Raw genomic sequence first — 17,826 nt, forward strand, 5'->3', positions numbered from 1 at the left:
CAGCTGGAACAACAGATGCTGGTATAATGACTAAAGGCCTGGGTCACACATGTTAAACAAAAGAAAACATTGAATTCTCTCCTGATGAAAAAGCCATATATCTTTACATGAATAAAACAATACCAGTTTTTACACAGCTTTCAAAAGATAGTTTAAAAATTCTTATAACCATATATTATACAATATTCGTAGCAGTTGCAAGAGTTATCACTTCATTTCATCCTCAAGAAAACACCTTCAGGGGCTGGGAAAGTGGCTCAGTGGTATTGTGCTTGCCTCGAATGTCTGAGGCCCTGGGTTTGATTCCTCAGCACCACATAAGCAGAAAAAGCTGGAAGTGGCACTGTGGCTCAAGTGGTTGGGTGCATTGAGCTGAAGACCGGAGGGACAGTGCCCAGGCCCAGATTTCCGGCCTCACAATTGACAAATAAGTAAGTAAATAAATAAATAAACAAATAAATAAATAATTTGGAAAATTAAGAAAACACCTTCAATCCTATGGGTCAGTTAGTGAAAACTCTCAATATAAGTTGTTACCCTTTCCTAGTACTAAGAAAGGGTCTTTCAAATTGTTAAAATAGTTTAAAAGAGTATCCATTATTAAAAAAAGAAACTATTATATAATTATTGAACTGTCAAAACAGAACCTAAAGTTTTGATTTTCTTAATCACTTCCAGTTTTAATACTATAAATGTCTTTGAGAAAAAGAATAACATTTTTATATTTAAAAATCACTAAAGCCCCAGTGATCAATTCGTGTGGTAACTTAGCCCACAACCCTGGAGGCAGCAAATATCTAAATTAAAAATACTCCACAGCTTGCAATCATATATGTGGCGGCACACACTTATCTAAGGTAGGAAGTATATGTAGGAGGAGTCTGGTCCAAGCTGGCTTAGGCAAAAAGTGATAATCTCAAAATCAAAACCAGAGGACCAGGAGCCAGTGGCTCATACCTATGATCCTAGCTACTCAAGAGGCTGAGATCTGAAGAGCACAGTTCAAAGCCAGCCCAGGCAAGAAAGTCCATGAGACTCTTACTTCCAATTAACCACTAGAAAACTGGATATGGCTCAAGTGGTAGAGCACTCTTCTTCAGTAAAATAGCTCAGGAACACTGCCCAGGCCCTAGTTCAAGTCCCAAGATAGAACTCCCCACCCACCCTGCCAAAAAGAAATTACAAGCAAAGTAAAAATGGCTGGAAGTGTGGCTCCAACTGCAAAACATCTTTCTATGAAGTGTTTATCTCTGACTTCAATCACAGTATTTAAAAAAAAAAAAGAAGAGGAAGAAGAGGAGGAGGAGGAAGGGAGGAAGGAAAGGAAAAGGAGAGGAGTGGGGAGGAGGAAGAGGGAGGGAGGAGGGACAGGAAAAGGAAGAGGAGGGGGAGGGGGAGGAAGAAGAGGGAGGGAGGAGGGAGAGGAAAAGGAGGAGGGGGAGGAGGAGGAGGGGAGGAGGAGGAGGATGAGATTTGGGCAACAGTATCTTTTTAGGAATGATTGTCAAATACTAAAAATCATATAGCTCTCAGAAAACTTGATGAGATACAAAGTGTGCATATTGCTATATTGACAATAATTAAGAAATTTGTCTATTACTCTAATTATACCAGTCCTTCTACCAAAGAACATTTATTAGACAACTCTTCCACTCTTATAGTTTACTGGAATGAACATAAGAGAATGAAAAAGTGTTAGAGTGCATATCAAAGAATAGAATTTTATTTGAAATAATGATGAAGTGAATTCAAGTTTATAAATACATGTACACAATAGACCTTGAGTTTCTTCTTTGATAAATGTGCAAAATAATGCCCACATATCATTTTGCAAAGTACCCTATTATAGTTACCTGTTAAGCAAATATCTTTTCTCTAACAATGAGGTAGGTATGAGGTTAGCTAGTGGTCTGAAATCACAGAAGGGAGACAGCTTTAATGCCTGGGTTTAAGAAGGATGACTATATCTACCATTTCTGAGTCAAACAAAACAGAAAATACATGGGATGTCCCCAGTGTACTTCAAAGTCAATACTGTAAGAAAAAAGTAGCACTACAATTAAGGACTTGTTCTTACTGACGAATTATGTCAGGTGAAAATATAACATCAAAAACAAGGTAAGAAAACTGAGTCAAATAAAAATGTGTATAGGTCTAGAGGCTGTAGGCCTGCTGACCAAAGTGCCCTTCTTAATATTTACACTTCCCTAATGCATCAATGTGGCATTATTGTTTTAGATTCTTAAAATGTCACTTACCATTTTGGACAATGCAAATTTATAGTCAGTATTTATGGATTCTAGCACCTAGCATTCTTAGCAATGAAATAGACTGGATTTGTTTTTCCAGTGCTGTTGTGAGCTAGTTTGTTTTTATTGAAAACAGCTTTATTAGGATACAATTCACATATTATATGATTGACTCATATAAAGTGTACAATCTGATGGTTCTTAGTAAGTTTATGGAATTATAGAGTTGTCAGCACAATTAGTTTTACATTATTCCCATCACATAAAAAGATAAAATCCATAATCACTAATAGTCATTCCTCATTCCTCTCTCTTTTCAATCTAGTCAGTCTGCCCTCTGCCTCCTGGTTGATAAGCAATCCCTTAAGAACTTTGCTTGTCTGTATATTTGCCTATTGACCTGGCATTGTATATGTTGTTTTGACCCCAGCACCCAGTTGATGCCCTGGCTGGAAGTCAGTCCCCTTTGTGAGTCATCAGTAACATCAGCACTCCAATCACTTTCCATATTGCACTCTTACACTTCGTGGCCACTGTGTAAATTACCTACTAATATTGCATAAGACAAACAGGAATAGTCTCTATGGTTTTGAATCATGGATTTATTTTCCAATCTAGTCAACTCACAGGAAGCCAAAGCACCAAGCCATCCTCAGTCCACTTTTCATATATCAGTTGCCTCCCTCTCCAGCTGCTATTAACCAGTTCCCAGATGTGATTTCTAGCATATTCCTACCTGGCAGTTTTACTTGGAACAGAGCCGAATGTAATAAAATTCTGCTTTTCATCTATCTCAGTGTTAGTTTTTGTCATTTCTCCCACACAAACAAAAAATAAAAACAAAAAAAAAATCCTTTTGATCTTATATAACAGAAATTCTCGTCTGCTTTCTCTGAGAATAATGGCCTTAAATGCAGTACTATGCATGGCATTCAAGGCCCTTTTTGATCACACTCACAGTCCTAAAATTTTGTGTGGAATTTCTGTTGAAGTTGAGTCCCTCTAGAAGATTTCCGTCATATTGTTCACAGATATTCTCCATATGGTTGATGGATGCAAGGGAGGAAACCTACAGTTTGATGAATTAACAGGATTCATTTTTATAAAAAATAAGTATTTGCTTATATTAATGAGTCATCCAAGTGAGATGTATTATTTTTCCCATGGTCAAAAATGACATATGTCAACCTTATTACTGATATATTTTAAAATACATTTAATATGTTTTAGTAAACATTTAAGAATATATTAAAAATACAAGCATTTTCTGCTTCAGGGTAAAACCATGAATTTTAACGTCATAATCTGACATTAAGTGTTTATTACTCATACATTTTTGGATCATTTATTCAATATATTGAGATATTAAATAAGTTAATGTAGTTAATGTCAGAAATTACATGAGAGAATCTGTTTGTTCTAAGGATTAAATTCTAAATTAAAAAGCCAGCCAGGCCGGGTGCCAGTGGCTCATGACTTTAATTCTAGCTATTCAGGAGGCTGAGAGCTAAGGATTGCAGTTCAAAGTCAGCCGGAGCAGGAAAGTCCTTGAGATTCTCCAATTAATCATCAGAAAACCAGGAGTGGAGGTATAGCTCAAAGTGGTAGAGTATTAGCCTTCAGCAAAAGAACTCAGAGACAGCTCCCAGGCCCTGTGTTCAAGCACCACAACCATTTTTTTTTTTTAAAGAAAACAGTCAAATTGATTATATTCATGTTTCACTATATTGATGTTTATTCTCTTTTAATTCGAAGCTTATTCTCTTTTAAAGCCGGGAGCTGGGGGCTCATGCCTGTAATCCTAGCTACTCAGGAGGCTGAGATCTGAAGATCACAGTTCAAAGTCAGCCAGGGCAGGGAAGTCCTTGAAACTCTTATCTCCAATAAACCACTAGAAACCTGGAAGTGGCGCTGTAGCTCAAGTGGTAGAGCGCTAGCTTTGAGCTGAAAAGCTGAAGGATAGGGTCCCAGAGTTTAAGACCCATGATCGGAAAAAAAAAAAAAGCTTATTCTCTTTTAATTCAAAACCTTAGATTAAGTTTAATAAACTTTAGAAAAATAGGGTTTTACTATGAAGTCCAGGCTGGCTTCAGACTTAAAATCTATCTGTCTCTGCCTCAGAGTGCCTGGATTACATTTGTGTTTCTCCATGTTCACCTCTGAATGTTTTTGGGGTTTCAAATTACGTTACTTGTTTTTCTTTTTTTCTTTTACGTTTTTAATTGTAAAAATAGTGTACAGAGGGGTTACAGTTACATGAGTAAGGTAATGAGTCCATTTCCAATTGAGCATTGTTACCTCCTCCTTTGTTTTTCCCATACCATCCTTTCCCTCTCCACCTCCACAACTCCTCCCTCCTCCCCCCCACAAATTGTAAAGTTCATTTTCAACATAGTGTCTTGTACATCTCATGGTTACAATGGGTAAAGCTGCATCCCTATTCAAGCATTTTGTTTTATCTCTTCCCCTCCATACTTATAATGTACTATGAGATTTTTTTTGTTTCTTTTGTATGTTCTTCCCCCAGGGTATAACCTTTGTTTTCACTGTAATTGATTCCGGTGCCCTGCATCTTGTATGTTACTTGCTAATTCATAAACACCAACTATACTTTAATATGCTTCATTCTATGAAAAATAATATACATAATGACTCTTATGGGCATTGATAAAAGGATTTTAGTAAATTTGTCAAGTAAATTCTAGAAAGATTGACTATAATTAAATATAATAATTTCTTATTAGATTACAGTCAATAAAGCATCGGGGATTCAACCCCGATAAAATTAAACAAAAAGTCTTTAAAACAAGAGATAAAATATGCCATTTAAAAAAGAAATAGAAAAAAATAAAAGCAATTACTTCTCCTCCAAGCTAGACCAGAAACACACCATTTTAATTACATCAGTGGCAGAAGAATTAAAGGTCTTAGAACAATGTATTCCAGTTGAACTTAAAAGATAAATCTTTCATTGTGTTAGCAGAGTTAATATGAAAACTACAATGTCTTACTATTAATTATCCAGTGGAGTAAATCATGGACTGAATTTCAGGGAATTAAATTTTATTCCTAAATTTGTCATCCTGATGCTTTGTGACCTTGATAAAGCTACTTAACCTTTCTTTGCTTCAGCTTTTTCATCCATAGAAACAGGGGGAAGCTGTACCTTTTGAGAGCATAAATTTACCCATGGTTGATTGGAAAGTAGTTTAAATATACTGCTACATTAACTCTGTTAAAGATGCTATACCAAGTATAAAAATGCTACTAAAACTTTCACATTCTTGTGGCAGTTGCTTCCTTCTTGCTTTTATTTCCCACTTAGTTTTCCTTTTCCCTACTTCCTCACTAATCTTCCCGACTCTCACATTTAATTTGGAAAATATTCCTTAATAAAACATTTTTACTGTCTCATACCATTACTCTATTCTATTACCTAGACATAGAAATAAAGGGTTTGGGCTAGTCTGAAACTTTGTTTATATACTATAATTAATGGCAATGTTGTTTACATCTGCAACAAGTCAAAATAAATTATATGATAGCATACTATTACATAAAAACAATGAACTGTAGACAAATGCAATTCAATGAATATTTAAAACGAAATTTGGATCTGATGAGATCAGACATAATAGAAGACAAAGGGTATGTCCAACTGTCTGAAAGAGAGAAAAATTTAACTATATAATTTGTATATGAGTTTTTAGCTAGCCACTAAAGTTCACAAAGGACAAGGAAACAAAAATGCCTCATATGTACCCCCAGGGTAGCACACAAACAATAATGGGAAATTAAGAGCTTTAATCAGGCAAAATGGTGTCTCTCGGGTATGTCTATGTTGTTTATTTTGATAACTTGTTAAGTTGCTGAATGTTAATAATTTATATACATTGGTTGTAGTTAGTGAAAAAATATTAGCCAAATTCTCAATTTCCCAGTTGGGTAAAAAGCAACAACTACGTCTAAAAAGAGGCCAATAAAACATTATAGGGAGAATAAAGAACAGAGTTATAGCCTTTAACACTGCTTTATATGTAAGCTTTTGATTATAAAAATTTTAAGAATGATTTCAACCAAAACAAAGGTATCCTCTGATAAAAATATTGACTTTTCTAGAGAAAGAGATATTAATACGATGAATTCCTGAATCAAGAATAACATGCTTTTTGATAGATTTGGATTCCATGTTAAAAATGAACACAAAATATAGTATAAGAAAAATTCACCAAGAATTGGAAACAAGAGGTTCTTAATATGTCCTATATGCAGTTATTTCTATTTTTTGCCTTCTTGATTTAGTTTTCTGTACTCTTTGTCTTATACATAAGCTTATCTGATCCATAGAAGGGAAAGGAAATCAGAAACAGCAGAACAAATAATGAAATAATGAAACAATGACACTCACAAGACACTATGTTGGAAATGAACTTTACAACTTGGGGGGAGGGGCATAAGGAGGGGTAAGCAGGAGAAAATGAGGGCGGGGGTAACAGTGTTTAAAAAGAAATGTACTCATTACCTTACTCTTGTAACTGTAAACCTCCTGTTCATCACTTTTACAGTAATATAAAATTAAAAATAAAGAAAAATTCAACCCTGTTGGTATCAAAAAGTCAACTACTGGTAGATATTTTTCTTGATTAATAAAGGTGAGTTTTGAATTAACTTAAAACTCAACAATATAATATAGAAAATAAGATTAAGATAATATTTAATAGTATTAATGAAAACAATGTGTTAGATCTTGATAGAAATAGTTAATCCTACAATATTTCTCTACTTTTTAAGTGCTCATTGTATGATTTTGCCAGGTGCAAACACAATCTTAAAGCAATTGCTTTATACTGGAGTGTATCATTTGTGTTGAATTAACTAATTCAAAAAGAATACATATTTGTTGAGTAATTATGTCAGACATGATATTAGATTCCTTTTTTTTTTCTCTGTAGGTTCGTGGTGCTTGAACTCAGGGCCTGGGCCCTAGCCCTGAGTTTTTCTTGCTCAAGACTAGTGCTCTACCACTCTGAGCCACAGACTACTTCCAGTTTCCTGGTGGTGGTTAACAGGAAATAAGAGTTTCACAGACTTTCCTGCCTGGGCTGGCTTTGTACTGGGATCCTGAGAACCCAGAGAACTGAATGTCTAGGATTACAGGCATAAGCCCCCAGTGCTCAGCAAGCTAGATTCTTAATGAGTTGGGCATACCAAAATTAAAATGACACTGTACTCTCAGTCGTATCTCTACTGTACATGTAAATTGCTTGTGAGTCTTCATTCTGTTTTTAAAGTGAGGGAGGTGGGGAGGTAAGGGATAGTGGAAAAACAACAATGGAGGGGGTAACAATGCCCAAAAAGAAATGGACTCATTACCTTACTCATGTAACTGTAACCCCTCTGTACAGCATCTTTACAATTAAATAAAATTTTAAAAAGTATAAAAAACAGAGGGAAAATCATCTTCTTGTGAACAAAATTTCCTGGGTTTACTATGCCCAAAATTTGGTATACATATTAATTCAGAAAGTCATTACTACAGCAACTTACTTGGAACACAAGCCACAAAAGCAACAAAACACATTAACAAGTATCATGACCACACTTGGATATGATAAAATGATAGAATTACCAGAAGATAATTTTAAGTGACTATATTTAATATACTAAGGACTCTAATGAAAAGTAGAATAGCATGAAATTTTAGATGGGTAATATACACTAGAAATTTAAGAGATTGTAACAGAAGTGAAGATTGCCTTTGATAAGGCACAGTCGAGAAAAGAATAAAAAAGGTTGAAAGTAAGTCAGTAGAAACTATCTCAACTGAAATGCAAATAGAAAAAAATAAAATTCAGAACAGAATATCTAAAACAAATTGAGAAAATCAAGTAGAATACTCAAAAGACTATGGCTAGGCATGTCATAATCAAACTTTAAAAAGATACAAATAAAAACGTTTAAAAAAACACAGATGAACTGTAACATCTGTAGAGGATAAGAATGAAAAAACTGCATAGAATTCCATTGCATATAATATAGCACATTTTCTTGATCCGAAAGAATGACATTACCCCATTTGTTTGGAAATGGAAGACTTGGAAAAAATTACATTAAGTGAAGTAAGCCAGGGCCAAAGAAACATAGGTCCATGGTTTCCTTTATTTGAAATAACTAGGATATGTCTAGGACAAACAGAAAAGGCAAAAAACTATGTACGTATGACCATATAAAAAACAAATTGTTTAAATAGATACAGGTGGACCCATTGCAACATGAGATGTATAAGACGTTATGTCGAAAAACGAACCTTACAACTTTGGCAGGGGGTGAGGGGGTGGGAAGAGGTGGTAGGGAGGGTGGGGGGGTAGGAGGGAGATGGGAAGGGATGGGAAGGGGAAACAAAGGAGGAGGCAACAATGCTTGATAAGAAATGTACTCATTATCTTGCCCATGTAATTGTAACTCCTCTGTATGGTATTTTCACAATAAAAAAAAAAGAAAAAAAAAGATGATGTTAAGTGAAATGTACCCCAAGATAGGGACATAACTTGTTTTTTCTTTCTTGATATTGTATTTAACATATTCAATGTACTATGTGATTTATTTTTGTTTCTCTTGTATGTACTTCCCCCATGGTATAGCCCCTGTTTTCACTGTATTTGACGTCGGTGCCCTGCATTTTGTATATACATTTTTCTAATTTGGGGAGGGGAAGGGAAATAACAAAATGCTGAAACAAGGATACAGGTTGACCTATTGAAACAATGACATGTACAAGACACTATGTTGAAAAGGAACTTTACAACTTGGAGGGGGAGGGGAAGTTGAGGAGATGGGGAGGGAAGGGAAGAGAAAGGATGGTAGGGGAAAAACAAAGGAGGAGGTAACAATGCTTGATAGGAAATATACTCATTACCTCACTCATGTAACTAACCCTCTATATACTATATTTTTTTACAAATAAAAAACAAAAAATGCATAATTTAGATATAGAAGGATTGTAACTAAACAAAATGAAGACCGTGTATGACAAATCCTTATCATCCTGAATAGGAAAATCTGAAAGCATGTCTCCTATTGTCAAAAATGAAACAAAAGTGTCCATTCTCATCACTCTTATTGAATGATGTACTAGGAATTTTAGCCAGAGAAATTTCGAAAGAAAAATACGGAGTCATACAAGCATGATATGATTCTTTATATAGAGAAAAAACTAAAGACTTTACCAACACATTATTACAACATTATTGGAACTGAAAAACAAATACAATAAAGTATTTAAATAGACCTACAAAAATCGTTAACTTTTCTATACCTAATAATGAACTTACTGAGAAAGAAATCAGGAAAGAAATACCATTCCAAATAGTTACTAAAAATAAAAAGTACCTAAGAATAAAACTGCTTAAGGCTATAAACAATGAAGAAAAAAATGAAGAACACATTACAAGTTGAAGGACAATGGATTTTCATGAGTTAACAAAATTAAAATTGTTAAAATCTCTATAACAGCCAATGCAATCACCAGATTTAATTGAGTAAACTACTAATCACATTATGCAGATAGCTAAAAGAAATCCTAAAATCCATACAGAATCACAGAAAATACCCAAGGTAATCTTGAGCAAAGATGAAGGCCTAATATCTGATTTTGAAACATACTAACAAAGCCATCCTAGAAACAAGAGGATCACATTGGCTTACAAACACACACACATCGACCAATGGAGCAGCATTTAGAACACTCACAAGCAAATCCACATATTTTCAGACAATTTATTCTTGACAACAGTACCAGACAATATATATTTCCCCAAAAAGGGTTGGAAAAATCATATATACTTTAACCAACTGTTGGGAAAACCAGAAAATCACATGTAGAAAGCTAAAACAAAGGTGACCTAAAATTAGAAAGGGTACTCTTAGATGGTGGGAAGAGGGAGAGGGCAAGGAGGGAGTAGGAGAAAAGGTTCAAGAGTGTATGGACATGATTAAAGCATTTTATATATATATATATATATATATGTATATATATATATATACACACATATACATATATATATATATATATATATATGGATGACCTTATCTCAATGAATCACAATAATTTGTTTAAATAATATTTTTCAATAGTTAACCTAAAATCACGTATTTCCTTTGGATATCAAGACATAAATACTCTTTGAATCATTTAGAAGCAAAGAGTTCCGTTATTGGTTATACTAAATGATATATGAGTTATTTTAACAGGTTGGAACCTTCCTCACTTTTCATTTGCTTCAAATAGAGACCACTCTTGAATCTTTGTATTTTATTTCTAGAAAGGGGAAAGTTCTAGTTTCCAAGGGTGAATGTTACATTTTAAAATATAAGGACCAGGATACATATTTTTTCCATTCAGATCATCTTTTTCCTTCATATTTGTTTCAATATCAACTGCTTGTAAAAGCTACTTCTGGATACAGATTAAATGTAAAAAATAAATAGATAAAATATAAATATGTGTATAGACATATTTCCACTGGCTTATTAAAGTATAAGGAGGTAAAATGACAAAGTATCTGAATTTTTCATATGGATAACTATTATACAAAAATTGAAATATGATTGTAAATTATACATGTTTATCATAGTTATGTAACACAAATCAGAGGCTATATGTATGTGGACTGTTAAATCTACAGTATGTTGCATGCATGAAATTTATTATGTCTGACATCAAATATTTCCAAATCTAATTAAATTACTCTCTGTCAGAATAATTCCTATTTGTTAAATAAATTCCATGGAGCAAATCACATTAATCCCAAATATATCACATTTTCCCAACTTACTTGATCATTATAACATGTGTATGACTATTACAGGTTTATTTCTCAAATAAAAGAAGTCTGTTTTAAGTGTATCAGAGAATAATTCAAAGTCTCTTTAAAATAGTTATTGTTCTTTCATTTTGCTATAAATATTTCACACATATAGCTATTTGAAATACCATCAACAGTCTTTCTCATGAATATTATCTTTACATTTTTATTTTAGCTTCTATTCAGCCCCTGATTTTTGTGTAACTACTTTTAATATAGTATATTGTTACTACAACTACAAATTAAAAAGACAATTTATACATGACAAAAAGATTTGGGCATAAGCCTGCATGTTGTAGAATTATTTCTTACCCATCACCTTACCTCATTTGATCCTTGCCAAAACATTGCAGCAAGCAAATTTGATAATCATTTTATACACGAGTAAAACAATGTTCCAAAAGTTGTGATGTATTGATCAAGTTCATGTGGTGTGTGAACTGTGGTGTCTTGATAATAAGAAATGTTCGGAACCATGTTCTCATGTCCTTCCACTTTATCAACCAGATACAGGGATGACTCTGTAGCTACCATTTCACATTATTTGATGATTGTGTATGGACTTACATTATTTTCACATCTTTCAGAGTAGTAAGTAATACAGAAAAAATGTCTTTTCTAATTTGGAGTAAGGCACTATCACAAAGATATATTTCATATAATCCGTTTCACCACTCCATAAAATGTTTGCAAAAAAGATATCACTGCAATATAAGCACAATTTTCTAAAACTATAAACTCATTACTTCAAATACTTTCAAAAGCTAACTTCTCTAAGCATAGTCCTGTTAACTTTTCAAATGTATTTCAGCCAAAATAATTTAAAAGAAAGTGGGATAAATTTCACCTATAGAAATACACTAATCATTCCATTCAGGACTTTTTTATGCTTAGGTAAAATATTTAAAACATGAACTTACAGTTGCCAAATTAATATAATCAGTAACTTCATTAAAATTAGATGATATATTGAAGATATTGATTACCTGTAACAGTTAATTCAGTAGTTCTCCTTACAACAAAGCCTCCATATTTTAATTCACATGTATAATTTCCAATGTCATCTTCTCGGACTTCTCTTATAAGCAATGTGTCTCTTTTAAATACAATGCTTGGCCTCCATGTTTTCGTCCTACATTCCTATAGGAAGAACATAGAATTTAGATAGTACTTACAGTAACTGAAAAATATGGTATGGTGTCACTAAACCAATCATATTTAAAGTTGCCTTTTAAAGGGAATAAACATTTTCAATTAATGCTAAGTAAATTTATTTATCTTTAAAGCCTTTGGAAGTCATGTACCTGAATTTGAAGAGAATTTTTAGAAAGAGTCATATTACTAATTTCTCATACAGATTTATATGAGACTTACATACATATGTATTTATACTGAATACTTACATATCAGTTATGTATTGATTTATTAGATATTAGAATAAAGATGTTGGTTGGGCGCCGATGTCTCACACCTGTGTCCTAGCTATTCAGGAAGCTGAGATCTAGGGATTGCAGTTTGAAGCTAGCCCCTGCAGAACAGTCTCCAATTTACCACTCAAATACCAGAAGTAGGGTTGTGGTTCAAGTTGTAGAGCACTAGCCCTGAGCACAGAAAGGCCCAGGGACAGAGTCCAGGCCCCATGTTCAAGCCCCACAACTGACCAAAAACAAAAACAAACACAAAACCAATAACATGTTAAGTACTACGAACATTATTTTAAACACTAATACTTTATATTTGATTATTGAAAAATTAACCACACTGATATTAATACTTTGAATACATATTATTTGAATTTAAATTAGGAAAACAGTTATATAAAATAAAATGCTATTTTAATATTTTAAGTGTCATATTTAATACATTTAAGTCTGTTCATGTCACGTATATTATACTCCTTGAAAGAAATGAATAACATTTGTGTGCAAAGTCTTTAAAATTTCATGGATATGTATTGTCATTGTTGATAGCCCTAACAAATTATAATCTCTGAATTAAGCTTTGGATTATGATGCCATTGGCTCATAGATTTCTGTTTGAGCCAAAACAGAACTCCGTATCCTCTAGCCAGATTTACAATCAATGGAATGAGAATAAAATAGTCTTAAGCCCTTTGATATGATTGAGTGGTGTAGTATTTCTAAAAATTTTATTGGCAAATCGGATATTTTAGACTGTGATTTTATGTGGCTTAGTTCCTGCTCTGTGTAATTGTGTGTGGAGGTGATTACACGGTTATTTTAGATTAAAAATCTACATTTTATTTGCTCATAACAGTTATATAAACCCTCATAATTGTGTAAATTGAGTACTGAATGTTTAGAATCTATACTTAGCCAGGTTAATTATTTTGCAGTATTCTACTTTAGAAGTAGCTTTTAAATCTCATCTTTTCAATACTTGATAGATTATATGTTGGCTATGGAAAAAATAAAATGTCAGAAAGCTTTTAAATTCTACATACACTCTATCTCCACCCACCATTTCATTATAATGGCCTTTATAGCTTAAGGTCAAAATGATTGTGGTGATGACAGAAATCTGATTTAAGAACCAGTATGAGACCAGTTATTTTTTAATTACGTATCTGTGAGGATATGTAGTCACTCATCATTCAGCAAATTTTGAGATTCTCTCTGCAAAATGATAATAAATGATACACAGTTCTTAAAACCAACTTGTTAGCAAACAGTGAAGAAGTTGTATATATCAACACTGAATGTCTACATCTGAGAATTTGAAAAGTATTTGCTTTTAGAAATTTTGTGCTCAATTGCTCTAACACAATGCCCCCTCGAAGTTTTATTAAAAATCTGCTTGTGGAAGACAGGCCAATAGATTTCCAATGATTAGCAATACTAAAGTATAAACAGGGAAAAAATAAAGCATTGCACAGAACTGAAAACAGTTTGGGGTGGGTATTTCAGAGCCATTAACATCTAGGATAAAAAAAAGACCAAAGGGGGCTGGGAAGGTGGCTCAGTGGTAGAGCGCTTGCCTTGCATGCATAAGGCCCTGGGTTCAATTCCTCAGCACCACATAAGCAAAAAAAAAAAAAAAAAAAAAAAAAGCCGGAAGTGGCTCAAGTGGTAGAGTGCTAGCCTTGAGCTGAAGAGCTGAGGGACAGCACCCAGGCCCAGAGTTCAGGCCCCACGACTGCACCTAAAAAAAAAAAAACCAAAGGACAAACTGAAAAAAAAAATACGTCAATACTTTCCTTACAAGCTCTGAATTCTTACAAACTTACTGAAATGGGGACACTGATTAATTGTGGCAAAATGTTTTTAAAGTTGCTAAGATTTCTTGTTTAATTTCTGATAAGAGAATTATGAGTAATTACTTTTAAGAGTTAACATTTTGATATTGGCATTTGTAGACTAGTAATTAAAAGGCTAAAAATTTTAAGGTCCTATTTTCAGCAAACTATACAGTAAAATCGTTAATCCATACAGAAAATACCCTATGGTTTTATTTTTATCACATCTATACTCTGTGTGTGTGTGTGTGTGTGTGTGTGTGTGTGTGTGTGTGTGTGTGTGTGTGTGTGTCTGTGTGTGTGTGTCTGTGTCTGTGTGTCTGTGTCTGTGGTGGTACTGGGGCTTAAACTCAGGGTCTGGATTGTGGACTGTTCCTTAGCTTTTGCACTCAAGGTTGGGGCTCTATTATTTGACCTACATCTCCACTTCTGGCCTTTTGTAGGTTAACTGGAAATAATGGACTCATGGACCTTTCTGCCTGGGCTGGCTCCAAACCATGATCCTCGAATCTCAGCCTTCTAAGTAGCTTGAATTACAGGCATGAGCAACAAGTACATAGCTATACTGTTTCATTCAAGATGAAAAAAATCTTATGCAGCCTTGTACACTTAAAATTTAAATAATTAGAATGTCAGTTAAAATTAATGATGTGATAGATAAAAGGAGGGTAGATTATTTTAAGATGAAATGATTTTTGTCTTGAAGATAGTCTGATAGTATTTTACAATGTTAAGAAATTTCTCAGATAATGTTTCTTTAAGATGAGTATGTTTATATATTAAAACTTTTTTTAATATGAACAAAGTTGTTTCCATTAAATAGAATGTTTCATTTAAAATAGTTTGCCACCTTAATTTGGGAATATTTGTGAACATTATGGACTGCTAATATAAAGAACCCTAAAATGAGTGTTCAACATAGTTTAGTTCCAGAAATCATCAATCTCAACTATAATAGATGCAGAAAAAGTTCTACAACAAATAAACAGGAAAATTTTATTATAACAGAATACCTATAATAATATTTTACTTATTAAAACCAGTGATTTTTAAAAACAGCAAAACTTGTCAGAACATTCTAGGAAGATCGACCTTAACTATATCCCATCAATCTAATTTTTTTCCTATTTCTCCCAGAATATGACTCACATTAAGCTATTTATAAACAATAAAATCATCTATAATTGATACCTTATACCAAAGGATTTCAGGTTCTTTGGTTGGTAGCAAAAAGTCCTCTATGTCACGGCATGAAATCTCCTTGCTTTTGCTAAGTTCAGCTTTTTCAAAATACTTCATCTTAGAATTGTAGCAGAGTCCAGTGTCATTTTCTCCCACTGTCAGTGAGATGGATACTTTCATACAATATGTAGAGTTCCTGTAACAAAGCAGAATAAATATGGTGACCTACTGTGAACAAAAAGTGAGTGCTTCCAAGGGAGTGAATTTAACTCATTCAGAATAAAAAGAAGTAAAGTCTCCATTGTGTAACTGATTTTATTCTATAGGGTTGCCTCTTGTCAGGAAACCATACAACACTTTGTCCACCATGTTTATTACATTTTCTGAGAAAAAGAAACAGTCATAAAGCCAGGATCAGTTTGAAAAGTGTTCAAGATATTTTTATCTAGGAAAATAGAATAAAGGAAGAGTTAGGTTGGGAAGGAAATCATGCTTAAATTTCCGCTAAAATTGGCAAACTCAACAGAGAAGTAAAATGTAGCTGACCTATTAAGTACAATGGAAGGACAAGAATAATTCTGTCCAGCTCTTACAATAGTGGTTGCCATGGTAAGAGTTAAAGTTATTGATGCATCTAGGCAGGAAGTAATATTTGATAAAAGTATTGAAACATCATACTTTTTAACTGTCCATATCCATTTGGTTTGAGACTGGGATACCATGTTGTCAAGAGAAGCATTCTACCATGTTACATAAGGACAATTCCTTCCTGATAGATTCTACTGAATCAAATCATTAAATCAACATCTTATATTTACTTTGCTGGATCCTAGATCAGGTTTAGAACTTGGAATACCCGAGAATAGAAATCATGCTCAGATATTATTTTGGAAGAGCTCTGAATAAATGAAATTTTAATATAATTCATACCACTTCTGCTTGCTATTTAAGTGTCTGGACATTGAATGAACTCTGAAAGTATATAATGTATTGTACTAGGGTAGAAACTGAGAAAAGAATAAAATGCCAGATTCACAATTTTTAAAAAAATAGTCATTTATTAAGTGTCCAACTGCTTGTTCTTTATTTGAGTCTCATCATTGGGCCACAACAAAGCCAGAAGACAAGTAATTTAGAAATAAGTATCTGAGTTATTCAGTGTTATACACGGAATAACAAAATAAACATTTGTGAAAAATCTGAAGAATTTTAAGGAATGTAGACATCTCTATTTTCTTATACTATCTAGTGAAAAAGTGAATCTAATATACTTAATAGGCAAACCCATTAACCATTTAATATTAGTCAATCTCACAAAACATCTCTAAATATATTTTCAAGGATTTTTCTAGAATAATAAAAATAGATTTCCTGTCCTCAGCCTCTCAGAATTCAGGAAAACATGTACAAGCACACGATTGAAACTTGTGGGTAGGGGCAGGAGGACAAGACTGGGAGAGAGAGCAAGGGAAGGCAGGATACTGTTTAAAAAGAAATGTACTCACTACTGATTTATGTAACTCTAACCCCTCTGTACACAATTTTTACAATAATTTTTACAATAACAATATATAAATAACATATATATATATATATGTAAAGAGAAAGAGATAACCAAAGTGATTTCAAAGAAAGAAAAATGAAGGCCTCATACATGATGAGATTTGAATTGTCTTGTAAAAGGGAATGAAAGTTTAACAGTTACTCAAATGCATTGTACACATTAGTGGACATGCTAAAATGAAATGTTGGACAAGTATTTGAAGTAAATAACAAAAATAATATTTTTGAATTCTGAAGAGAGTTATTTTAGGCAACAATATGCACAAAGGCTAGAAGAAATGAAAAACCTTAACAAACTGCAAAATTCCTTAAGAGACCTTGGTTTCAGAAACTATAGTTTGTCTATGAAATATATATAAAAGACCAGTAACTAGAAATATGCACAAGCATCAGGCTGAAAGTCAATATTGGGACTTTATATTATAGTATGATAAAATATGGATTGTAGAGAAGATTTCCCTGATTGTTATGAGAAAAATGGATTGTATGGAAAACAAGACTAAATGAAGTAGAACAAATTGTAAAGCAACTGCACTCATTTTAGAAAATATGGTGACTCCAAAAGGGTACTCTTTATTGGGTGGAGGTAGTGAAGGGGTTCATATTCAAAATATATTTAAGAAATCAAACCAATATGACAACAAGGAAGCAAAGGAACAGGTATGAAAGATGCAGAACTTTTTTCTTAGTTGAGCATATGAAAGGTAGAGGA

At 33.3% G+C, this 17,826-nt stretch overlaps 1 protein-coding gene across 1 annotated transcript in view; it reads right to left on the reverse strand.

Annotated features, from left to right (window-relative positions):
- Il1rapl1 (interleukin 1 receptor accessory protein like 1) overlaps positions 1-17,826 on the reverse strand; it is a 1,186,632-nt gene that overhangs the window by 470,087 nt on the left and 698,719 nt on the right. Inside the window, exons 5-6 of the mRNA XM_042692436.1 lie at positions 15,561-15,747; positions 12,100-12,253 (exon numbers count right to left, since the gene is read on the reverse strand). Coding sequence (XP_042548370.1) covers positions 12,100-12,253; positions 15,561-15,747 — 341 coding nt within the window. The remainder of the gene's footprint in view (positions 1-12,099; positions 12,254-15,560; positions 15,748-17,826) is intronic.

Source organism: Dipodomys spectabilis, unplaced genomic scaffold (assembly GCF_019054845.1).
Source record: "Dipodomys spectabilis isolate Male_0828 unplaced genomic scaffold, ASM1905484v1 ptg000156l, whole genome shotgun sequence".
Lineage (NCBI taxonomy): Eukaryota > Metazoa > Chordata > Mammalia > Rodentia > Heteromyidae > Dipodomys > Dipodomys spectabilis.